Source organism: Palaemon carinicauda, chromosome 2, assembly GCF_036898095.1.
Source record: "Palaemon carinicauda isolate YSFRI2023 chromosome 2, ASM3689809v2, whole genome shotgun sequence".
Classification (NCBI taxonomy): Eukaryota; Metazoa; Arthropoda; class Malacostraca; order Decapoda; family Palaemonidae; genus Palaemon; species Palaemon carinicauda.
In genome coordinates, this window is record NC_090726.1 from 183,197,634 (window position 1) to 183,224,448 (window position 26,815).

The 26,815-nt window shown below is 41.2% G+C and overlaps 1 protein-coding gene across 2 annotated transcripts in view; it reads left to right on the top strand.

Annotated features, from left to right (window-relative positions):
* Positions 1-24,355, top strand: part of LOC137628626 (ELL-associated factor 1-like) — a 51,358-nt gene extending 27,003 nt beyond the window's left edge. For both annotated transcript variants that reach the window (XM_068359780.1, XM_068359787.1), the window contains exon 5: positions 22,367-24,355. In XM_068359780.1, the coding sequence (XP_068215881.1) occupies positions 22,367-22,452 (86 nt within the window). In that variant the 3' untranslated portion in view covers positions 22,453-24,355. The remainder of the gene's footprint in view (positions 1-22,366) is intronic.
* Positions 24,356-26,815: the final 2,460 nt, after the last annotated feature.

The following is a 26,815-nucleotide window of genomic DNA, read 5'->3' on the forward strand; positions in this document are numbered from 1 at the left end:
CATAAGTTTAGGCACTATTGAACTTGACACTGCACCTCCAATTCTGAAACCATCTGGCTATGGTTTGCACATCATTACCTTGTCATCACTGAGAACCCCCGTTACAGCTGGAAACAACGCTATCTGTGCATCATCTTACACCCAGTTGTCATCTTATTTTCTGTCGCTATGAGAAACAGCTTTCCCATTCCTTGAAGTGTGTAAGTTGACACTGTTCTTATTAATAGCGTTTATGGAATAAGGGTAAATTTTGGTCATTGATAGTGTAATTATTAGTTCTAATTTTCAGTTCCTACGGCATCATTAGCCGTTACTCTCCTGCTTCTCGAAAACATGGGAAGGTTTTAGTTATTATATTCCACCCTTTTCAGTGTTAAAATATCATATCCCTTTCTAATTGGATAACAAATTTAATTTCTTATCGTATTAATTTTATCTTGGCATAGCCTGTTAACATCCTTTTGTTCATAATTCTCATCTTAATTGGTTGGACAGGAACTTACTGTCTATTAAATTTCGTATTTCTGATCTAGATATTAATCTCTGGCACCGTCGTTCAGTTAATTCATTATGCATGTTGCATAAGATTTTATAATTCTGACCATCCTTTACATTCAGATCTTCCTGCACAGTTCCATCCTGTTCGTAATATTAGGCATGCAGTTAATTCTAATAGTCAGGCTTTCATCATGAGGCTCAATACTACACAGTATTATTTTTATTATTATTATTATTATTATTGCTTGCTAAGCTACAACCCTAGTTGGGAAAGCAAGATTCTATAAGCCCTGGGGATCCAACAGGGAAAATACCCCAGTGAGGAAAGGAAACAAGAAAAGGTTAAATATTTTAGGAAGCGTAACATCATTTAAATATATACCTCCTATATAAAATATAAAGACTTTAACAAAACCAGAGGAAAAGAAATAAGATAGAACAGTGTGCCCAAGTGTACCCTCAAGCAAGAGAACTCTAACCCAAGACTGTGGAAGACCATGGTACAGAGGCTATGGCACTACCCAAGACTAGAGAACAATGGTTTGATTTTGGAGTGTCGTCCTCCTAGAAGAGTAGCTGAAAAGCTAGTCTCTTTTACCCATACAAAGAGGAATGTGGCTACTGCAATAGAAGTTTTATTCCAGCTGTGACCAGGTTGTGGAATGATCTTCCTAATTGGGTAGTTGAATCGGTAGAACTTCAAAAGTTCAAACTTGCACACATTTTTTGGGGGGGCTCAAGCCATGTTGTCCTGATGAAAGTTCCACAATGGCAGCTTCTACTTGGGATATATCTGCGAGTGATATACCAGAGAAATTTTACCTTAGAGGTATCAACAGAGTCCTGACCTCTGGAGCGAATATCCCAATGGATATCGTGTATAAATCAGGGATGTGTTAGTGACAAGCCATGGCTATCCTTCCCCGAATAGAGTTAACCTTGTCTCGAAGGATAAGGGTAGAGCTAAGGACATAGGCAAGTGAGCCGTTATAACTCTCCGATCTCAATGTGCTACAAATAATACGTTTCCTGTTTTATATGTATATATATAGATGGTTATGAAACTAAATGGGAGTTATAGTCTAGCCTAAATTTGTAACTTATAATTATGGGTAAGCTAGAGTAGCCTAAAGCTGGCTTTTCTTAACTGATTTTATGAATGGTTATTTTATTGGTACGGTTGTTTGAAGATAACTTGGTAGTTAACTGCTTTTGATAATGAAGGGTTTTGATTTGGCCCCATTAAAGCAATGTTATTTTGAGGTTATTTAAAATTCCTTATAGTAGAACCCCGAAGCTACGGACACTTTTACTGCGGACTCCTGATATACCGGTCTAAATTCAGATAACTAGAGTAGCATTCTGTTGGCAAAGGTCACCATAAGAAGTAAATGGTTCCTAGATTTTGATATTTATTTACTGTGTAATTATTTATATAAAAGTAATGAAATGACTTTTATCTTATTCATTATTGGTACTGTATATCTTCATTATAAATAGCCTATTCAAAAAATAATTCTATAAATGAAATCAACTTTGTGCTATGCGAGCCCATCTCTGAACATGTAAACCTACTCAGCTGATCTTACCATCAGCTGATTTAAAGCAACCACTCTCAAGGACATGCCAACTTAAATTACAAGTAGTATTCTTAACTGTGTATATGTAAAAATGATGTTATTACAAATGGTATTTTACTTACTGTAGTCTTACAAATTCAAAATAAACGAAATAAATGTTTCCGTATCACGTTTCCCCTACACATGATGCCTAAAATGAAAAAATAAATGAATGAACAAACTCATTTACACATCCAATTGATAACGTTATGTAAACAATGGTAATCTATAACATGCTGCATTGGAATTTGTGCAATATTTATTAAGAGATGCTTTGAATAAGTTTGGAGACTTCATTTAGAGCTCAGTTGATTACATGTAAATATTGTTAGCTGATTATTCAAGCTACTGCTATCAAGGATATTTGCACATATAAATAAATATTCTTAATATGATTAACCAAACTTACTTATCACATAATTAATAACAGGTTCATACAGTTTACAAAAAACTATAAGTATCTCTAGTTATCACTTGAATGTATAAATGCGTTCGTGTATTCACTTGTTTGTTCGTTCGTTCATTGTGATGATCATGAAATGTAAATAAACAAAATGGCTTTCATTGTGGGTATCGTATGTAGGGAAGATGTGATATAGAATCAGTTTTATGTACAGTAGTTTATTTTGAATTGCTAAGTATACTTTACGTAAAATGAAATTGTAACGGTATGTCTGATCATTTTTTGGTGGAAGGAAAATTAGTTTTAGCAAAAGAGTGGGGGAATAGTGTAGGTGGATGTAAAATGGAGCTAGTGAGGGTTGAAGAGCTAATAAAACCGGGGGTAAAAAGTAAATATCAAGGAAGGTTGAAAATGGCATATGACGAAGTGAAAGTAAGAGAAACTGTTAATTTAGAGGAGGAGTGGAAGTTAGTAAAAGAAAATTTTGTTGGGATTACAAGTGATGTGTGTGGCAAGAAGTTTGTTGGAGGCAGCATGAGGAAGGGCAGTGAATGGTGGAGTGAAAGAGTGAAGGTAAAAGTGGAAGAGAAAAAGAGGGCTTTTGAAGAATGGCTGCAGAGTAATAGTGTAGAGAAGTATGAAAGATATAAAGAGAAAAATGTGGAAGTAAAGCGCAAAGTAAGTGAGGCAAAGAGGGGAGCTGACCTGAGGTGGGGTCAGGGATTGGGTCATTCATATGAAGAGAATAAGTAGTAGTTTTGGAAAGAAGTGAAGAGAGTAAGGAAGGCTGGTTCAAGAATTGAAGAGAGAGTGAAAGGTGGAAATGGAAGGTTGTTAAAAGGAGAGGAGGCAAGGAAAAGGTGGGCGAAGTATTTTGAAAGTTTACTGAATGTTGAGGATAATAGGGAGGCAGATATAATTGCTGTTGCAGGTGTTGAGGTGCCGGTGATGTGAGATGAGAATGAGAGAGAGATTACAAGAGAGGAAGTGAGGAGAGCACTAAATGAATCGAGAGTAGGAAAAGCATCTGGTATGGATGGTGTGAGAGCTGAGATGTTGAAGGAAGGGGGTGTGACTGTACTTGAATGGTTGGTGAGATTGTTTAATATGTGTTTTGTGTTGTCAATGGTACCAGTAGATTGGGTTTATGCATGTATTGTGCCACTATATAAGGGTAAGGGAGATGTGCATGAGTGTTGTAATTCAAGGGGTATTAGTTTGTTGAGTGTAGTTGGAAAAGTGTATGGTAGAGTACTGATTAATAGGATTAAGGATAAAACATAGAATGCAATCTTAGAAGTACAGGGTGGTTTTAGGAGAGGTAGGGATTGTATGAATCAGATATTTACAGTTAGCCAGATATGCGAGAAATATTTAGCAAAAGGTAAGGAGGTGTATGTTGCGTTTATGGATCTGGAGAAAGCGTATGATAGAGTTGATAGGGAAGCAATGTGGAATGTGATGAGGTTATATGGAGTTGGTGGAAGGTTGTTGCAAGCAGTGAAAAGTTTCTACAAAGGTAGTAAAGCATGTGTTAGGATAGGAAATGAAGTGAGCAATTGGTTTCCGGTGAGAGTGGGGCTGAGACACGGATGTGTGATGTCGCCGTGGTTGTTTAACTTTTATGTTGATGGAAGTGGTGAGAGAGGTGAATGCTCGAGTGCTTGGACAAGGGTTGAAACTGGTAGACGAAAATGACCATGAAAGGGAGGTAAATCAGTTGTTGTTTGCGGATGATACTGTACTGGTTGCAGACGCGAAGAAAAGCTTGGCCGATTAATGACAGAATTTGGAAGGTTGTGAGAGAGAAGGAAGTTGAGAGTTAATGTGGGTAAGAGTAAGGTTATGAGATGTACGAAAAGGGAAGGTGGTGTGAGGTTGAATGTCATGTTGAATGGAGAGTTACTTAAGGAGGTGGATCAGTACTTGGGGTCTATTGTTGCAGCAAATGGTGGAGTGGAAGCAGATATACGTCAGTGTGAATGATGGCTGCAGAGTGTTGGGGCCAGTTATGGAAGTAGTAAAAAATAGAGGGTTGGTCATGAATGTAAAGAGAGTTCTGTATGAGAAAGTGATTGTACCAACTCTGATGTATGGATCAGAGTTGTGGGGAATGAAAGTGACGGAGAGACAGAAATTGAATGTGTTTGAGATGAAGTATCTAAGGAGTATGGCTGGTGTATCTCGAGTAGATAGGGTTAGGAACGAAGTAGTGAGGGTGAGAACGGGTGTAAGAAATGAGTTAGCAGCTAGAGTGGATATGAATGTGTTAAGGTGGTTTGGCCATGTTGAGAGAATGGAAAATGGCTGTCTGCTAAAGAAGGTGATGAATGCAAGAGTTGATGGGAGAAGTACAAGAGGAAGGCCAAGGTTTGGGTGGATGGATGGAGTGAAGGAAGCTCTGGGTGATAGGAGGATAGATGTGAGAGAGGCAAGAGAGCGTGCCAGAAATAGGAATGAATGGCGAGTGATTGTGACGCAGTTCCAGTAGGTCTTGCTTCTTCCTCTGGTGCCTTAGATGACCGCGGAGGTAGCAGCAGTAGGGGTTTCAGTGTTATGAAACTTCATCTGTGGTGGATAACGGGGGAGGGTGGGCTGTGGCCCCTAGCAGTACCAGCCGAACTCGGTTGAGTCCCTTGTCAGGCTGGGAGGAACATAGAGAGGAGAGGTCCCCTTTTTTGTATCATTTGTTTGATGTTGGTTACCCCTCAAAATTGGGGGAAGTGCCTTGGTATATGTATGTATGTAATAACGTCTTCACATAACCAAATCTAAATTATATGCTTACACAAATGGTTTCTTTTTAAAGCACAGAAATGAGATGTTAAGATTAGTCTTCAATTTTTACATTGTCCAATCAATAGGTCATTTCACAGTCGGATATATCCAATATTCATATTTATTTATTCGTTTACAAATAAAGTAGTCTTATATACCTTATTTTATGATTTTCTTTGACTTAGATATAATTAAGGCAGTGACAGTAGTCTCTAGATTACTCACTAGTGGTTTTTGGCACTGTATTTTTGATATGGCACATGATTGAAGTAATCTTTAATTTCGTGAGTTTCATTTTACATTTCTTAAGTATATTACTTAATTTTTGTTAATGTCATTTAATTTAATTCCTTAATTGTGTCATCCTAAGGTGAAAAACAAGTGTGATAATCTCAAGTGCTCGTATTGATGTTAGCCACATGTTTGGCATAGATGGTAGGCCTATAGCCTATAGAATTTGGTATAATTGTGTTTGATTTTATGCGTAGGGAAACTTTTTGCGTTACAACAGACTATCTGCGGTATTGGACACCCATTCCCCCTTATTAGTCCGTTATTGCGATGTTCTATTGTATTTTGTTTCTCGTCCAATTTTTCCATTTAAAATCCATTTCAAAGAGAAATTTTCTTATTTTTATTTTCTCTATTAACATTATTTTATCAATATAGAGTTTTCACTATTAAAGGTGGCTATTTTTCATATGGATGTTTCTCATTTTATCTATAAGTGAATGTACTGATTTTAGGTTATAAAATTCCTTATGTTTTCGTATATGAATGATAAAATTTGGTTATTAAACAAAATTATTGCAATTATTTTCTGAAAACTTCATTTTTCAATATTAAACTTACCCGATAATCATGTAGCTGTCAACTCCGTTGCCCGACAGAATTCTATGGAGGGATACGCCAGCTATCACAATACTAGAAGGGGGTGTATTTACCAGCGCCACCTGTGGCCAGGTACTCAAGTACTTCTTGTTGACACCTCCTCAATTATTCCTCTGTCGTGCTTCCGGCAAGACGTTCTGGGATACGCTTATGTTCTTGGAGTATTTTCACGACTTTGGTGAAGTATTTCTCTTTGATTTCGGCTGTCGCTTTACTGGAAACTTCTATATTAGCTTAGTTAGCTTTTGGAATTAATTTGATTAATTATGGTGACGAGAGAGTATGAACTCTCGTTCACCTTTCAATGGCCGACCCTTCCCTTAGACGGAAGTGTTGGTGTCTAAGAGAGTATAGACTCTCTTTCTTAATTTTGCTTAACAAAAGTTATAGATTTATTTTATATCTCTCCGCCTCTTATAGGCCTCTTCGATTAACTTCCTTTTATTATAAACTCATTAAAATTAATTTTTATATTTGTTTATATTCGACCTTCCTAATAGTAGGCGGTCTTTTACCGAAGTTAATAAACTTTGAGCCCGTCATTTCGGTTTTACCTGTTAACATATTATGCTATTTCCGCCACAGAGTTTGAAAGATTTTCTTTGACAGTCTCGTACTGTTTTCAAAGTTGAACTAACGTTTTGTTTTGTCTCTGCAGTTGTTGACGTTCAGAACGTTCAACTTGCACTCTATCGTTACGATAGAGAAAGAATGTTCACGGTTTCACGTTGCAGTAAGAGTAACCGTGTCTAGCGTTTTGTTCATTCTTTCTTAACTTAATGGTTTTGATCCTAATAAAGGAACTTTTCAGTTTTTTCCTTTAACAATAATATGTTTTAACGATATATATGATTGGGCTCTTCTCTCAGGTTCTAAGTCAAGAGAGAGAGAGAGAGAGAGAGATAGAGACGGAGGGAGAAAGAGGATAAACGTTTCATTCAAGCCTGCCAGGCGTACGAGTAACGTCGTTATCGTTTTTGCTCTTCTCCCTAGTCTCTTTAGGGGAAGAAACTAAACGTTTCTAGAGTGATCTAGTGTTTAGTCTCTTTCCAACCACTGAATTATCTTTCATTAGATTTTTCTGTTACATTGTAATTCTGTTTTCGCAATTACTAACTTTGAGAAAGGATAGAATTGCGTATTTCAGGTACAAACCACTTAAAGTTTCGAGTTCAGTGAAATAAGTGCAAACAGAAATCAAAGTGATAAGTGATTAGTGCGTGAGGGTACTTTTGTGCGCGCCAGTCGTCCTCCCAGTCCGGGACCTCTTGCAAGCTCCCAAGCCCAGGGGAGAAGCAATGTCGAAGGGCATAAGGGTTCAGCAGGCCTTGATCGGCGCACAGAAGTATTCTCGGTGGTTGTGGGCGTGTCTTACCGAGACCGTCACTCCCACCCGCAGACGATTGAGCCCTTATTTTGCTCGTCTGCAGAAGAGATTAGGGGAGAAAATAAAGGCAGAGTAACGCTGGTCTCAGGTCTCAAGACCTCTTAAACGTTAAGTCCAGACCTATGCCAGACGTACGAAGTTAAAGTTCACAACCCGAATGCAGTCATTGGGTTAGCTCTGACTCTCCTCAGTCATCAGTTGATTACACTCCGCCTAAGAGGAGTAAGGTTCTGCCACAACAGATCTCTGCTGTTAAGGCTTTACCTCAGCAGAACTTACTGTCTGCCGACCCCAAGTTAACTCTACTGCAGTCCATACAGTCACAACTTTCGGTCTTGATGCGTGAGTGTCGGGCTGAGAGTGTTGCGCCTCCGCCTCCGCCTACACTCCCCCCCCCGCCTATGATCGCTCCGCCTGATCACAGTACCACCTGCCAGGCGTACGATGTTGTGAACTCTACTACAGTCCATGCAAGCACAGCTTTCGGACTTGATGCGTGAGTGTCGGGCTGAGAGTGTTGCTCCTCCGCCTCCGCCTACACTCCCTCCACCTACACTCGCTCCGCCTGGTCGCAGTTCCATCTGCCAGGCGTACGATGTTGTGGACTCTACTACAGTCCATGCAAGCACAGCTTTCGGACTTGATGCGTGAGTGTCGGGCTGAGAGTGTTGCTCCTCCGCCTCCGCCTACACTCCCTCCACCTACACTCGCTCCGCCTGATCGCAGTACCACCTGCCAGCAGTTCCACCTGCCAGGCGTACGATGTTGAGCCACGTGCTGAGTTTGCTGTTCCCTGTGGTGTTCAGCCTCCGCCTTCCTTAAGGCAACCTTTACATTGGGATCAGGAGGATTATACCTCTCTTCCTCCACCTCCACTTGCTGCTCCACCAGTGATGCAACACTCGGTTGAGGTACAACAACCTCTCCCGTCCATGAGTCAGTCTCCTCAGCTCTCGCTGCAGCGAGCTCAACCCTCCACAAGGCAAGCACCACAACACCTTAGCCTTGCGCCTCAGGAGCCTCAGCTTGCGAGACATTTACCTTGTTCTGCGCAGCCTCTTCCTCATCGCGCTCCGCTCACACCACAGGAACTGGAACTTGCTACTCCGCTTCCGCCAACCGCTCAGCAAGCGCAACCCTTGGGTTCAACCACTCATGCTAGGAGTCAGCCTCCTCCACCCATGCGCCTTCCTTCTGCTTGTCTTTTATTCAGCCTTTGCAGACTGAGCCTCAGGTGTTCCCTCATCGGAGTCTTGAAGAGGAAACCACAACTATTGTTGTTCCAGCTCGTTCTGACTCTGCTGTTCAGCATACCTTACCTCCATTTTCATACCATGGTTTAAACCCCATGCAAGCATGCATAAAGCACTCTAGCACTGGTCATGGAATTTCTGAGAAATGTTAAACGCCATGCACACGCTCTGCTTTCCTTACAGCAGGCTCTGCTTACAGCAGGCTCTGCTTACTACATGCTCAGCATACAGCATGCTCTGCATTCAGCATGCTCTGCATACAACATGCTCTGCATACAGCATGCTCTGCATTCAGCATGCTCTGCATACAACATGCTCTACATACAGCATGCTCTGCATACAGCATACTCTGCATACATCATGCTCTGCATACCTTACCGCATGCTTCTCAACACATCTTGGGTTGTTGCCAACTCACTAGACTGTCAAGCAGTTTCATAACGTTGCCTTCTAGTCTGCTGCTTTTGCACCAGTGAACCCTCACTCAGAGAACTTAGCTTTTCTAGGATAAGGTCCCTGTAGATGAGAAAGTTCTTTTCTCCCTCCTTCTGATATTCCCTTGAGGACTCTGTCATTTGGAGGGAGCCTTTAGCTGCATAACCTCTTATGGACTTTTATTTAAGCATAACATGCTTACAGGGAAGGTAATGGTTCCACTTCAGCCGCTAATCCCGTCTGTTACCACACCTGCTCCCATAGACCTTGAGCTGTGTTGCATGACATGCAGTCCAAGCTTAGTCCTTGTTAGAGGATTTTTTGTTTACGGAGTCAATGTGTCACGGGGAAGACGTTCAACAACCAACAGAAGGGACTTGTTGTGACGCAGTGCGGCAACCTCAGCAACCCGTTAAGGAGTTGTCTGTACGACCCAGACAGTCTAGACAGATTCGGGTTGTCACTGTACTTCCTCGCTTGCCCATGATTGACAGTTTACAGACTGTGCAGCAGTATCATGATCTTGTGTCCGGCTCCGTCAGACGACTGGCTTTTAAGAGCTCCCACAAGTCGTCGCTGTCTGGAGATTTTCAAATGGACTATGGATCTGACCAAGGAACTGGGCCTCCTGGTCAATTTTGAGGAGTCTCAGCTCGTTCCATCCCAGACCATTGTCTCCTTGGGTATGGATCTTCAGAGTCGAGCTTTTCGGACTTGTCCGTCGGCCCCAAGGATCTTCCAAGCCCTAGAATGCATCCAGAGCATGCTGAGAAGGAACCGATGCTTAGTCAGGCAGTGGATGAGTCTAACAGGGACACTTTCATCGCTGGCCCTGTTCATCGAGTTAGGGAGACTCCACCTCCGCCCCCTTCAGTATCATCTAGCTGCTCACTGGATAAAGGACATGACGCTAGAGACGGGCTCAGTTCCTGTTTCCGAAGAGATGAGGTCTACTCTAACGTGGTGGAAGAACAGCATTCTTCTCAAGGAAGGTCTACCTTTGGCTGTTCAGACCCCCGACCACCGTCTCCTCTCGGACGCATCGGACACGGGCTGGGGTGCGACACTGGACGGACAGGAATGCTCGGGAACATGGAATCAGGAGCAAAGGACACTTCACATCTATTACAAGGAGTTGTTGGCAGTTCATCTGGCCTTGATAAACTTCAAGTCCTTCCAGCTTAACAAGGTGGTGGAGGTGAACTCCGACTACACCACAGCCTTGGCTTACATCTCCAAGCAGGGAGGGACTCATTCGAGGAAGTTGTTCGAGATCGCAAGGGACCTCCTCATTTGGTCAAAAGATCGAAAGCTCACGCTGGTAACGAGGCTCATTCAGGGCGATATGAATGTCATGGCAGATCGCCTCAGCCGGAAGGGTCAGGTCTTCCCCACAGAGTGGACCCTTCACAAGAATGTTTGCAGCAGACTTTGGGCCCTGTGGGGTCAGCCAACCATAGATCTATTCGCTACCTCGATGACCAAGAGGCTCCTCTTGTATTGTTCTCCGATTCCAGACCCAGCAGCAATTCGCGTGGATGCCTTTCTGCTGGATTGGTCCCATCTCGACCTGTATGCATTCCCGCCGTTCAAGATTGTCAACAGGGTACTTCAGAAGTTCGCCTCTCACAAAGGGACACGGCTGACGTTGGTTGCTCCCCTCTGGCCCGCGAGAGAATGGTTCACCGAGGTACTGCAATGGCTGGTCGACGTTCCCAGGACTCTTCCTCCTAGAGTGGACCTTCTGCGTCAACCTCACGTAAAGAAGGTACACCCAAACCTCCACGCTCTTCGTCTGACTGCCTTCAGACTATCGAAAGACTCTCAAGAGCTAGAGGCTTTTCGAAGGAGGCAGCCAGAGCGATTGCCAGAGCAAGGACGACATCCACTCTCAGAGTCTATCAGTCTTAATGGGAAGTCTTCCGAAGCTGGTGCAAGGCCAATGCAGTTTCCTCAACCAGTACCACTGTAACCCAGATTGTTGACTTCCTGTTACATCTAAGGAACGTAAGATCCCTATCAGCTCCTACGATCAAGGGTTACAGAAGTATGTTGGCAGCGGTTTTCCGCCACAGAGGCTTGGATCTTTCCTCCAACAAAGATCTACAGGACCTCCTTAGGTCTTTTGAGACCTCAAAGGAACGTCGGTTGTCCACTCCAGGCTGGAATCTAGACGTGGTCCTAAGGTTCCTAATGTCATCAGGATTTGAACCGCTCCAATCAGCCTCTTTTAAGGACCTCACATTAAAAACTCTTTTCCTCGTGTGCTTAGCAACAGGTAAAAGAGTAAGTGAGATCCACGCCTTCAGCAGGAACATAGGTTTCACATCTGAAACGGCTACATGTTCCTTGCAGCTCGGTTTTTTGGCTAAGAACGAGCTTCCTTCCCGTCCTTGGCCTAAGTCGTTCGAGATCCCAAGCCTGTCCAACATGGTGGGCAACGAACTGGAGAGAGTACTTTGCCCAGTTAGAGCTCTTAAGTACTATCTAAGAAGGTCAAAACCATTACGAGGACAATCAGAAGCCTTATGGTGTGCTATCAAGAAGCCTTCTCTACCAATGTCTAAGAACTCAGTTTCTTACTACATCAGGCTTCTGATTAGAGAAGCAAATTCTCATCTGAAGGAAGAAGACCTTGCTTTGCTGAAGGTAAGGACACATGAAGTGAGAGCTGTGGCTACTTCAGTGGCCTTCAAACAGAACCGTTCTCTGCAGAGTGTTATGGATGCAACCTATTGGAGAAGCAAGTCAGTGTTCGCATCATTCTATCTCAAAGATGTCCAGTCTCTTTACGAGTACTGCTACACCCTGGGTCCATTCGTAGCAACGAATGCAGTAGTAGGCGAGGGCTCAGCCACTACATTCCCATAATCCCATAACTTTTTAACCTTTCTCTTGAATACTTTTTATGGGTTGTACGGTCGGCTAAGAAGCCTTCCACATCCTTGTTGATTTGGCGGGTGGTCAATTCTTTCTTGAGAAGCGCCAAGGTTAAAGGTTGTGATGAGGTCCTTTAGTATGGGTTGCAGCCCTGTATACTTTAGCACCTTTGAGTTGATTCAGCCTCCCAAGAGGAACGCTGCGCTCAGTAAGGAAGACGATCTTATTAAAGGCAGAGTAACGGTTCAAGTCGACTTCCTTACCAGGTACTTATTATTTCATTGTTATTGTGGATAACTGATTATATGAAATACGGGATACTTAGCTATCCTTTAGTCTTGTACACTGGTTTTTCACCCACCCCCCTGGGTGTGAATCAGCTACATGATTATCGGGTAAGTTTAATATTGAAAAATGTTATTTTTATTAATAAAATAAATTTTTGAATATACTTACCCGATAATCATGATTTAATCGACCCTCCCTTCCTCCCCATAGAGAACCAGTGGACCGAGGAATAATTGAGGAGGTGTCAACAAGAAGTACTTGAGTACCTGGCCACAGGTGGCGCTGGTAAATACACCCCCTTCTAGTATTGTGATAGCTGGCGTATCCCTCCATAGAATTCTGTCGGGCAACGGAGTTGACAGCTACATGATTATCGGGTAAGTATATTCAAAAATTTATTTTATTAATAAAAATAACATATTTTCTGAAATTAGTCTTAAAAGTATTTTTATAGAATGTTTGTATAGACTTTACGTATAAGTATGGGCTGTTAGCAGTAATTTTGTCTACCACTGGGGATCATTAGGATATAATAATCATATTTAAGGGACAAAATGTATGCACATGAGCAAGGTGTGGCCAGCATAACATATTCTCATCTGTGTATTGTTCTGGTCAAATGTTATGCTATTGGCATGTTTACTGTGATTGTCTTTGACATTTATGTATCTTTTAGGAAAATCATACCATAAAAATTTTAATCATATAAGTGAGCTGACAGAAATACTGTACAAAGAATATGAATTAGTCTCATGCAACATTTAGTTACAAATACCATGGAGAATATAAGAAAATTGGTAAAATTATAGAACAAGTCAGAATTAAATTTCCAAGAGAAAAAGCAACTATTCCTACAGTAAATGTGCTTTCAACGAATTTCACCTTTATTTCCATCACAAATATACCATTCTCCTGCTATCCGCCCCTTTCCCGATTGACACAGGTGGGAATCTGGGACTTAGGGTGGGCGAAAACGGGAAAAACACAAATATTTAACACTTTCAAGATTCGTAAAAGGCCACAGAACCTAACAAACTCTACCTAATCTAACCTAGTAGTTCCCAGGTATCAGACTTAGCTGGGAGACAAGCCCCTGGACCCCCTTCCCTGGTCACAAACTTAGCCAGAGAGGGCAAGCCCCCCGGATCCCCCTTCCCAGGTCACAAACCTACCCAGGTCACAGACCTAGCCAGGGGCAAGAAACCCAAGTCCCCTTAACAAGGTCACTAACTAAAAGTAAATCACAAATAATTCTATACCTTATGATTGACACCATGTCTTTTTTTGGTCTTGGTAATCTTTACAGCAGAGTTACAGTAGAAAATGTGCTGGTCTGTCCTAAGAGCTAACTTTGAATTGCACTTGGGACACTTTAAACTTTGAGGAATAACATAATGTGCTTTTAAAAAATTGTTCATTACACTAGCTGTACCTTAAAACACGCCGTGAAACTTGGCAATAGGATCCATATAGCGATTCCATTTTGTTACTTTGGGTTCCATAACACAAAGCTACACTGGAACTGAGGAGTTGTCCTAAGAAAACAGGGGCGTGTCACAGAACTGCCTACGTCACACTCAAACTTACAAACATGCCCAAATATGGTAAACTTTGTCATATGGAAAGGGAAGGAAGGAGGTAGAGCTACATACAAACAAATGAACTGGAGTAATTCCAGGGGTAGAAAGAAACTGGAAGGATGGCTAGTGCGCAAGAAGTATAAAGTTATTGTGCAAAAAGCTATGTACAAACATACGAAACGGAGTAGATAATAAAATGTAAACAAAAGTGAAATAAATATTTCAGGGGAAGAGGAGACCCATATGTTATGGGATTTTTCATGAATTTGTTACGCATTCCAGAGAATAATGCACAGAGAAGAAAAGGTTAGTTTCACCATTATTTATTGATTCACCAGAAAATTTCTTTACTGTAGGATATATTAGGGTATATCTTAGTAACTATTAATTTTCAATATTAAACTTAGCCGGTGATTATATAAGCTGCAACTCTGTTGCTCGACAGAAAACTCTACGTAAAAAATCCGCCAGCGATCGCTATGCAGGTAGGGGGTGTACTTCAACAGCGCCATCTGTCGTGCAGGTACTCAGTACTCAATGTAAACACAGAACTCAATTTTCTCTCTGTCGGGCTACCGGCAAGACCTACTAATTCGCTGTTACTAACTGGATTTGTTTTCACAACTATTTGGTGAAGTACACTTCTAGTTTTGAGCTTTCGCTATGCAGGTGTTTTATCTTCATCTCAAAACTTGAACTCGTTTTGGATAGATTTAATTATGGTGACAAAGAGAGTATGGACTTTCTTTCACTTTTAAATGGCCGACCCTTCCCTTAGACGGAAGTGTGTTTAGGTTTTTAGTAATTTTTCTTATCACGTTATAGATCTATATATTTTATATCTCTCCGCCTTTATTAGGCCTCTTCGATTAACTTTCCATTTTTTATAAACATATAAAAATAAATTTTAATGTTTTGTTTATATGCGACCTTTCCTGTTAGTAGGCAGTCCTAACTTGGAACCGAAGTTAATCAATGTTGAGCCCGTTATATCGTATTTAGCCTTTAAAGAATTTAAAACTTTTTAAATGTAATGTTTTATGAAAAAATTTCTTTGATAGTCTTCGTACTGTTTTCAAAGATGAACTAACGTTTAGTTTTTTTAGGCTACGCAGTTGTTGACGTTCAGGACGTTCAACATGCGCTCTATCGTTACGATAGAGAGAGAGTATATCACGGTTTCACTTTGCAGTAAGAGTAAATCGATTCTGACGTTTTGTTCATTCTTTCTTAGCTTAAATGTTTTAAATTCTAATTTAAAGGAACTTTTTATTTGGAAAACCTTTCAGTTTTTTCCTTTAGTCAAATAACATGTTTTTTTGACGATATATAATTGGGCTCTTCTCTTAGGTGCGAAATCAAGAGAGAAAGAGAGAGAGAGATAGAGACGGAGGGAGAGAGAGGAGAGAAAACGTTCCGTTCAAGCGGGTAACGTTGTTCTCGTGTTACTCTCGTCCCTAGTCTCTGTACGGGGAGGAAGGTAAAACGTTTTTAGGTTTTTATTCTCGTCCCCAGGCTATGTGCGGTGAGAGATTGAAAACGTAGTTATATGAACTAGTGTTTAGTCTCTTTCCCAGCCACTGAATTTTTTATCTTAATATATGTTTTCTGTTTTTTGCTGGTATTAATGAGCTGCATTATACGACTGATTTCGCAATTACTACCTTTTAATGAAGGGTAGAATTGCGTGTTTCAGGTAGAAATCAGTAAAAGTTTCGATTTCAGTGAAATAAGTGCAAAACAGAAAATCGATAAAGTGATAAGCGCAAAGTGTTACAGTGTTGCGTCCGAGGGTTCGTCTGTTCGTGCCTGTCGTTCACCTAGTCCGGGACCTCTTGCAAGCTCCCAAGCCCAGGGGAGAAGTAATGTCGAACGACTTATGGGTTCGAGAGGCCTTGATCAACGAACAGACGTTTCCCTCCGTGGTTTCGGGCGTATCTACCCAAGATCGCCCCACCCACACAAAGACGAGAGAGCCCATTTATTCCTCGTCTGCGGAAGAGGTTTCTCGTAAGAAACCATGGACCAAGGTCTCGCGGCTTATTAAGCGCAAGTCGGTCCCTTCCGCGCAAGTCCAACGGCCCAGTTGTAGCCACTGGGTCAGTTCGGACTCGCTGCAGTCTTCCGACGACTGCTCACCTCCTAAGAGAGGCAAAGCGGTACCGCATCAGGCAGTCACACCGTCTGTTGCCGCACCTGCTCCTGTAGACCCTAAGTGGTCTTTGCTGCAGACCATGCAGTCTCAGTTAACGTCATTGATGCAGGACTTTCGTGCGGAGAAGGTTGACACTGCACCAACCTCTAGCCTACAACCAACTACGGTTGTGCGTCCTGTGGACGCTGAGGCGACCTTCTGCCGCACTCCAGCTGAGAGAGTCCCGCCACCCATGCGTTCCAGTGTACCCTGCCAGCCGCATGTTGACGTTCAGCGACGCACGGAACCTTCCGTTGACGTTCGCGAGGTACAACAACAGTCTAAGTTGTTTTGTTTTGACACGGTGCGTCAACCTCCGCATTCTAGAGTTGTTTTGACTGCTCAGTCTAGACAGTCAAAGCAGTCTCGAGTGGACGCTGTACGTCCTCACGCACCTGTTGTGGTTGACAGTTCAGTTGTTGACAGTTCACAGACTGTCAAGCAGTTACATGACGTTGCGTTCTGGTCCGCTACTAATGCACCAGTGAGAGACTCAGCTTTTATCGGACAAGGTTCCTGTAGATGAGGAGGTTGCTGTTCTCCCTCCTACTGATATTCCCTTGAGGACTCTGTCAGATGGAGAGGAGCCTTATGCTGCTTAGCCTCCTATGGACTTTAATTAAATCATGATGATTTTTTTTAAGGATCTTCGTCCGGATCTTGTAACTGCTGCTCCTCGTTCACCTAAACGTCAGAACTTACACTAGGCCTAGCTACTTCGAAGCCGTTGTTTTTAAGCTAGTGCTCTCTCGCTCTCCTAGAGAGCGTTACGTTGGCTAGGCGACTGGTTTTTTCACCAGGAGGAGTTTGGGGGATACAGCCTTTGATTTCCCTTCTTTTAAACTGGTTTATAGAGCGAGAGTCTGATATGACACGAGAGAAGTTCTCGGCTTGGGAGTTCATGCCTCTGCCCAGATAGACTTCTCAATTCTGGTAGACTCTCCCTGGCGCCTAGCCAGGAGACGCTCCAAGTTGTTTACAGGTCAACTTCTCAGCTTTTGTCGAGCCTTTGAAGTTTTGCTGTACTATTATGTCACACATAACAAGGCTTTCAGGGATGGTAAACGGTTCCGCCTCAGTCGCTAACCCCGTCTGTTGCCACACCTGCTCCCGTAGACCCTAAATGGGCTTTGCTGCAAGACATGCAGTCCAAGCTTGCGTCCTTGATAGAGGACTTAAATGCGGAGAAGAACCTTCTGGCCAACAACCTTCCAACCGGTCGGTTGTGCGCCCTGTTGACGCTGAGGTAACCTACTCGCGTCTGCCAGTTGAGGTGGTTCCTCCTTCTGGCCAACAACCTTCCAACCGGTCGGTTGTGCGCCCTGTTGACGCTGAGGTAACCTACTCGCGTCTGCCAGTTGAGGTGGTTCCTCCACCGATGCGATCCAGTGGGGGTTGCCAGCCGCACGTTGACGTTAAGCGACGCTCGGAGGTGGTTGTTGACGTTCAGGACGTTCAACAACCAGCAGAGGTGACTTGTTGTGACGCAGTGCGTCAACCTCAGCAACCCGGTAGGGTGTTGACTGCACAACCCAGACGGTCTAGACAGTTTCGGGTTGACGCTGTACTTCCTCGCGCACCCATGGTTGTTGACAGTTCACAGACTGTGCAGCAGTTCCATGATATTGCGTCCGGCTCCGTCACGCATCCACCAGTGCGACGGGATTCAGCGAGTCAGACGTTGCCCACTCCGTTGCCGTTTCTTCATCAGTTTCGGATGAGGAACCCTCTGATGAGGACGTTACTGAACAAGACGATCAGCCCCCAGCCCTGCTATCCATCCAGAAGATGCTGAAGAAGGAACGCTGCTCAGTCAGGCTGTGGATGAGTCTGGTAGGGACGCTGTCATCCCTGGATCAATTTGTGTCACTAGGAAGACTACACCTCCGTCCTCTTCTATACCATCTAGCTTTTCACTGGAAAAGGACAAGACGCTAGAAGCGGTCTCGATCCCGGTTTCCGAAAAGATAAAGTCTTGTCTGACTTGGTGAAAGGACTATATCAACCTAAGAGAGGGTCTTCCCCTGACTGTTCAGACTCCCAACCACGTTCTCTTCTCGGACGCATCGGACGTAGGCTGGGGTGCGACATTAGACGGTCGGGAATGCTCGGGATTATGGAACTCGAGTCAAAGGACAATGCATTTCAACTGCAAGGAGCTACTGGCAGTAAGTCTGGCCTGGAAAAGCTTCAGGTCTCTCCTTCAAGGCAAAGTGGTGGAGGTGAACTCGGACAACACCACGGCTTTGGCGTACATCTCCAAGCAAGGAGGGACCTACTCTCTGACGTTGTACGAGATCGCAAGGGACCTCCTCACCTGGTCAAAAGGTCTAGACATATCACTAGTAACGAGGTTCATCCAAGGCAACTTGAATGTCATGGCAGATTGTCTCAGTCGGAAGGGACAAATAATTCCAACAGAATGGACCCTCCACAAGGATGTATGCAAGAGACTTTGGGCCACCTGAGGCCAGCCAACCATAGATCTCTTCGCAACCTCGATGACCAAGAGGCTCCCAATATTTTGCTCACCAATCCCGGACCCAGTAGCAGTTCATATAGATGCCTTTCTCCTAGATTGGTCACATCTAGATCTATATGCATTCCCTCCGTTCAAGATTGTCAACAAGGTACTGCAGAAGTTCGCCTCTCACGAAGGGACAAGGTTGACGCTAGTTGCTTCCCTCTGGCCCGCGAGAGAATGGTTCACCGAGGTACTTCGATGGCTAGTAGACGTTCCCAGAACACTTCCCCTAAGGGTGGACCTTCTACGTCAGCCACACGTAAAGAAGGTACACCAAGGCCTCCACGCTCTTCGTCTGACTGCCTTCAGACTATCGAAAGACTCTCGAGAGCTAGAGGCTTTTCGAAGGAGGCAGCCAGAGCGATTGCTAGAGCAAGGAGAACATCCACCCTTAGAGTCTACCAATCGAAGTGGGAAATCTTCCGAAACTGGTGCAAGTCAGTATCCGTTTCCTCGACCAGTACCTCTGTAACTCAAATAGCTGACTTCCTCTTATATCTGAGGAAAGAACGATCTCTTTCAGCTCCCACTATCAAGGGTTACAGAAGCATGTTGGCATCAGTCTTCCGTCACAGAGGCTTAGATCTTTCCAACAATAAAGATCTACAGGACCTCCTTAAGTCTTTTGAGACCACGAAGGAGCGTCGTTTGGTTACACCTGGTTGGAATTTAGACGTGGTACTAAGATTCCTTATGTCAGACAGGTTCGAACCGCTACAATCAGCCTCCCTGAAAGATCTCACCTTAAAGACTCTTTTCCTGGTATGCTTAGCCACAGCTAAAAGAGTCAGTGAGATTCATGCCTTCAGCAAGAACATCGGATTCTCATCCGAAACGGCTACATGTTCTACAACTTGGTTTTCTAGCCAAAAACGAGCTGCCTTCTCGGCCTTGGCCAATATCGTTCGATATTCAAAACTTATCGTATGGTTGGAAATGAACTAGAAAGAGTCTTATGCCCTGTGAGAGCTCTTAAGTTCTATTTAAAACTAACTAAACCTTTACGAGGCCCGTCTGAAGCTTTATGGTGTTCAGTTAAGAAACCATCTTTGCCTATGTCAAAGAATGCTTTATCCTATTTTATCAGACTGTTAATACGAGAAGCTCATTCCCATCTGAATGAGGAAGACCAAGCTTTGCTGAAGGTAAGGACACACGAAGTTAGAGTTGTCGCAACTTCCGTGGCCTTTAAACAAAATAGATCTCTGCAAAGTATAATCGACGCAACCTATTGGAAAAGCAAGTCAGTGTTCGCGTCTTTTTTATCTTAAGAATGTCCAGTCTCTTTACGAGAACTGCTACACTCTGGGACCATTCGTAGCAACGAGTGCAGTAGTGGGTGAGGGCTCAACCACTACAATTCCCTAATTCCATAACCTTTTTAATCTTTCTCTTGAAATGTTTTATTATTGTTTTTGGGTTGTCCGGAAGGCTAAGAAGCCTTTCGCATCCTACTTGATTTGGCGGGTGGTCAAAGTCATTTCTTGAGAAGCGCCTAGATTAGAGGTTTTGATGAGGTCCTGTTGTATGGGTTGCAACCCTTGATACTTCAGCTCCTAGGGGTCGCTCAGCATCCTAAGAGGATCGCGAGGCTCCGTAAGGAAGACGTACTTAAAAAGGCAGAGTAATTGTTTAAGTCGACTTCCTTACCAGGTACTTATTTATTTTATGTTTGTTATTTTGAATAACTGCTAAAATGAAATAAAAAATCCTTAGCTCATAATAATGTAAACAATTATTGCTGGTCTCTACCCACCCCCCTGGGTGTGATTCAGCTTATATAATCACCGGCTAAGTTTAACATTGAAAAATGTTATTTTTATAATAAAATAAATTTTTGAATATACTTACCCGGTGATTATATATTAAAGGACCCTCCCTTCCTCCCCAATAGAGACCCAGTGGACCGAGGAGAAAATTGAGTTCTGTGTTTACATTGAGTACTGAGTACCTGCACGACAGATGGCGCTGTTGAAGTACACCCCCTACCTGCATAGCGATCGCTGGCGGATTTTTTACGTAGAGTTTTCTGTCGAGCAACAGAGTTGCAGCTTATATAATCACCGGGTAAGTATATTCAAAAATTTATTTTATTATAAAAATAACATTTTGCGGCAGAAATAAATGCCATTTTAAAAGAAAACCGGAGTTTTCCAATACAAAATGCATTTCTATACAAAGTGCTTTCCTTTATTAGTAAAGCCTTTTCCATGTTTTACTATAATCTATTCCTCAGCACATCATAGGAAATAGTGGAGTCACTGTTTGTAGGATACTAAAATAAATCTAATCCTCAGCATACTTTAGGAAATGGAGTTACTCTATATAGGGCAGTAGGGTACAAAAATAAATAGCTTTTCATGGAATTTTTCGAGAAAAAAAAAAAAAAGGTAACCAGGCTAGAAAAGGGTTGCGTAAAGGACCAGGCCAATCAGGATTTTTTTCATAGAAGAGGCTACTGGAAACACTCCAAAGGAAACAGAGGGCTGGTCAGTTGAGTAAAGGCAGTGGACCTTATCAGTAATAGGCATTGGGTTGGGTGTCATCTTTTATTATTTTCAAGAAATTTAGATTTTTTCTGGGTGAGCGTAGAGTATAGTCTCGAGGTCTTGGTTGGTTGTGGATTTCAAAACCACCTCCGCGCCACCATTTTCATCAGACTAGAACCCTGGAACTTGGCTCTTTTGTAAGCAAGGTGCTAAAAAAAAAGAAATAATTGAAAAGTGCAGATTCTTATAATTCAGGTGCAAACTATTTAGCGTACCAAAAAAAGACCCTCAGAGAAAATAGTGATCCTCGACCTATCTCTTCTTCAAGGACTAGAGTTAGAACCCTTGACAGGGCGACCATGTTTGGTCAGTTACCCTGGTAGCAAAGAAGTTTCTCTCTCAAGTTTAGAGAGGCACATGCATCTGTAAGTTACGCTGAAGTATCTGTTATGTATAGTGCACTTATTGCATTATTCCATTACGTATGAAATAAGCAAGGAAATTCAATAAAGTTGAATTCCTTTATAAGTTGAGGTGCTACTTTGTTTGAAAGATTTCTGAAGAACACAAACTACAGTTACAAATAGTTAATTTACTATTCAGAGTCTTAACTACTTTACTGTACAGTCTATTTCAATCTTCAAATCAAGAGTTCAGAAGAGGTCCATGGTGTGATCCAAAGTTTACTCATAAATACAGTGAATATATCTTCAATTTTATATTTTAAATAGTGTATAGCAAAGGTATGGATTCACAGATTAAAATTTTAAAATCTTCGTAGAGTTGATTCAAATACCTTGATGTTCCCTTTAAATTTTGATACAAATATTTAGGAAAAATATTGAAAGATCATTGTAAAAATCACAAAGCTACTAATTGTCATTAATTGGCAGTCATTTTTGTGGAGGAATATTCAGTTTGTCTAAAGTCAATCCCTCTAACCTTAGGTGAGGATGTAGATTGGTGTTGGGGTGAGGAATATGAATGCTTAATTTAGAAATAGGAGACTTCAGGGAGAGTACTTTTCTGTAGTCCACTAGTTATAATCCAGTTATTTTAATAATTTTGATTTGTATAGTTGCATACCTTATTGCATGCAATAGTTACATTTACTGCATCTTATTTTAACGTTTTAACTTTCTTACAGGCAACAGCACTGCGAATGCTGTCACTAATGGATCAAACAACATCTATGATGACCTTAACCTATCATCAGGGTCGGATAGTGAATAGTTTTTTATCGAGAATTTTTTTGCAAATTGTTGTGGTTTTAGAATGCAACCTGAGAAAAGTGCAATTTGTTGTTAAAATTCCATTGTATTTTTTAATCAATTTTTTTTTACTGGCTGTCGTGGTGATGGAATATGCTCTTTATTGCCATATTGTGCAAATTTTTACTGTATATATGAGGCATCATTAGTTTTGGTTTTAGCTTTCTTATGGTCTTTTCAAAACCTGCATTGTCTCGGTGTTCATGAACCCTAGTACTGTACCAGTATGTCTTAGTAAAAAGTGTGTTGTAGAGTTTTACAGTTTCATTGTTTATTTTATCTTCTGATATCAACAATAGTGGAGCAAACCAAACCTTGATCAGAGAAGCAGAGAACTGACAAACGACTAAAACTATTTATATTCAGTGTATTTGTATTTATTGTGGTGCTCAATATCTAATGCATTTTTGTAATTGTTTATATTTCGTAAAGAATCACAAATTAGATGAAAATAATTTGGTAGATGGAAGTATGTATGAATAACAATTAACATAATGTTGGTTTTACACAATTTAATTGTATGTGTAATTATTCAAGATGTTTACAGTGAGTCATATGAACTATTTATTTATTTTCTATTTTATATGAATTTCATTGATATGATTACACAAAACTAATTTGAATTACAGTATTTGAAATACATACATATATATATATATATATATATATATATATATATATATATATATATATATATATAAAACTTTTCTTGATTGTTAATGACAACCAAAAGTGGGCTAATTGAATGCTGTCAGATGAGTACATTTTAATGTGCTGATCTCCATTTATAGCAGTAGGGGAAAGTATGGCCGTCTGATAAAATTTTTTTTATTTACTTTGGGTGAAAAAATTCTGAATAAGCCTCTATGGCCTTTTAAAAATATATCATCAAAATGTAAAATTCTAACATTATTTTTTAATGAGATTTTAAGCCTGTTTAAAATTTATGAATTTAAGCAAATAAGTCAGGTTTCTTATTGTATGAATATGTGAATGATGTGTATGATTTTAGGATCTATACTCATATTTTGTGGTGGCACTTGATGGTAGTTTGCCTCCTGCTAAAATTCAACTTTGTAATTCACTCTATGATTAACCCTACTTTTCATCTATTGTTGTAGCTCTGGCCTGTTGCAAGAGGGGCCTTTGGTCATTATTGGTCAAGTAAAATAACTAAAGTAGGTTTCTTTTCTCCTGTTCATAATGTGATTGGTAAAATTGTATTGTAAACCTAACAAAGATTATTGAAATTATTATTTGTTTACTTAAGCACTAGTACTATCTTTGAGATGCATTCACTTTCTGTATAGGTAAATGAAAATACTTGCTGCCCAGTCCATAAGTGTTCATCAAAATGGCAACAACCATTTCAATTATTTTTTCAATTGCAGGAATAAAATGTTAAGTATTTGAAATAAGGGTAAATTTCTACTACACTTGCATAGCTTTCAACCATTTGACCATTGAATGACTTGTCAGGTTTTTGGTAGCTTATCAAGATAATTTATTTTAAATTAATTGGTTACTTAGTTGCTATTTCAAAAATATTTTGTGCGGCTTTAGTAGTTATTTCACTTACAAATGATCTGTTATATTTGGTGTTTTGTTATTTTACAAACAGAAAATTATTTCAAATTGAATTGATTTGAACTCATAATTTTGTAATATGTAGAAAAAAAAAATTTATAGAATTTACTCTTGTCTAAATGTTATGAGATGAATTTATAGTGCATACTGTATATTACTGTTTACATGGAATGCTGTTTTTTTGTGGCCACAAAAAGTTCAGAATTACATGTATACTGTAATCCTTTCACCAAGTTATACAATTTTTTACCATTATTAAAGACAGCCAAAGAACTTTCGGAAGTACTTTTTGTTGAATATACTATGGATGGTAAATATGGCTTGGTTCATTTGCATCCTAAATATTTACTGATGGTCAGTATGTGAAGTTGTTTTGTTCTTACCGTTCTTACCTGTATTCAAACCTTTGCCGTTTTGTTCTTACCGTTCTTACCTGTATTTAAACCTTCGCAATTTAATAGGAGTGTATTTTCAGCGTAGTTAAAACTTGGCTGTTAAAATTTAGTAACCTATCGATAGTTACTGGAAGGGGACTAGGAAGGTCCGCTCTCCCACAAGCAGACTGAGTAACCACTTTATTTTCAGCTGCCTGATAGTACATATGTACTTCCATTGTCCTCAACTGGCTGTTTTAATCTTTTGATGTTTATTTTAGATATATTGATCAGCAAATCAGTGCGTGCGAGGGGTATCAAGTAAGAATTCAACATTGTTTTACATGTTAAATAGCATTTCTGTTTGCTGTTTATTCCCTCGTGAATGTGGCCTGATGATGTCAATGTAACTGTGAGAAATTTGTTCCTTGGCCATTCAGTATTTGTGCTCCTTCAGAAGAAGGACTTTCTATTGCCACCTAGTCTGAGGGAGAGAGTAGTCACTCTTCTTTTCTGTAGGTGTGTTCCTGTTCCTAGAATGCAATAAGGATGCATCAACTAGTTAAGCGGTCTCTTCATAGTTCCTAGGATCTCCCTCCCCATTGGAAAGTAGCCTGGACAACACCTTGGAAGGCAAACTTGAATTTTTTCCTTCTCCGCCTTGCCTTGCTTTTAGGAGAAGATCATAGAGAACGTCATCGAAGAATCCTAGGTCAGTGATCGATAGCTGTGTATGTGTAACCCCTACCATTTATTGCCTCATGCGAGAGACACTACTGTACTTAGAACATACTGATGGTTAGGATTGAGGGGCTTCACCATTCATTTTATTCCCCCCTCCCCTTCCTGGACTGGTCTGAAGGGAATACCAGTGAGCATCCTCTCTCATGTGGAGTCCACATGTATTGGAAGTCCACATGTGCACTCCACAAATAAGACGTCCACTCGTACTGTATTGGGACATACTGTACTACCTGTACGCACATCATCAGTCAGGATGAAGGCTACCGCCCTTGTCTTCCACATGCTTAGGAGAAATTTTCATCTTTGAGGACAAACACCCTGTGACCTCTCTCGGGTGAGAGGAGCCCAAGCTTCATAAGACAATTTCCTATTCCTCTACAAAGTTTCGTAGGAGAAACGGCTCTTTACCAAACCCCGACCCTCTTCGAGAAGATTACTGTTTGTGAGGGACATTGGCAGTTGCCCTTGTCCCTTAACTGCGCCAGGAGATACCTGTGATGCTGCATTGACAAAAACAAAGAATGTCGAGTCAACTGCCGGTATTTACTGGGAGCACTTCCACTAAGGAGTACAATCTTGGTATATTCTCTCCTCGGAAACAAGACAAGAAGTTTTGTCTCAGGAAGTATTCTTACCAGAGAATATATTTTAATACATGGGTTAGGTGTTCACATGCTTACCTTCACTGTTCTGTCTTGAACAGAGCCAAACTTAATTACTCCTTGCAGGAGGATAAAGGACAAAGGATTGTATAAGGGTAGGAACAAAAAGGCATTTTAAAGTGTTGTAATATGAAGTTTTCCTGAATATAAAAACCTGAGTCAAGTTTTATTTCCCGCTTCAACCGCCCTGCAAGTGGTCATAGTGGCAACTCGGGTGTTGGTCTGGGGCTTCCCCGTCACCTGCCAGTAACTACTGACACCTCATCAAATTTTAGCAGCAGAGTTCCAGCTATGCTGATATCATACTCCTATTAAATGAAGCAGGTGGGCATAGCTAAGAAAAATACAAACTAGTTCTTAAATTTGATATTTTTATGAACCTTCCCTATGTTCATATTGCTTTTCTCATAAAGCTTGCGTATATCAACGTCTACCCCAAGATACTAAAGGATTTCCAGTTTGCCTTCCTTTCATTAAACATGGTCTCTAGTATAGCATTGAAACACACTAGCGGCCGGTGGTAATAATCATGGGCGTATAGACCGTATCATCTTAGTCTTTCAATCTATGCATCGATCTTGCTGTAATAAGTCAATTGTGTTTGTACTTAGTTTTAAATTTCCTAAATTGATAAGTGTTAATTTGGTTATTAATGATTATAAGGGTAGTTGTCTTCTGGAATTGTTAGTAATTACTGCATAGATTGTTCAGTGAAGTTTCTGGGCCATCTGATCCTCATTCACTTTGTTATTCGTGGCCGGGGTCACTGCTGTTTAGACAATTGTTGTAAAGTGTGTGAAAACCTTACAGTACCAATTCTGTTATGGAAAGATATATTCAATTAGTTGCTTACCACATTTAAAGTTCTAAATGGAAAATATAGCTTATTTCAGTTCAAGGGAAAAATTGGTGAAGGCAAGGCTATTTGTTTATAGTGGGAATAAGTTTTGCCCATTGG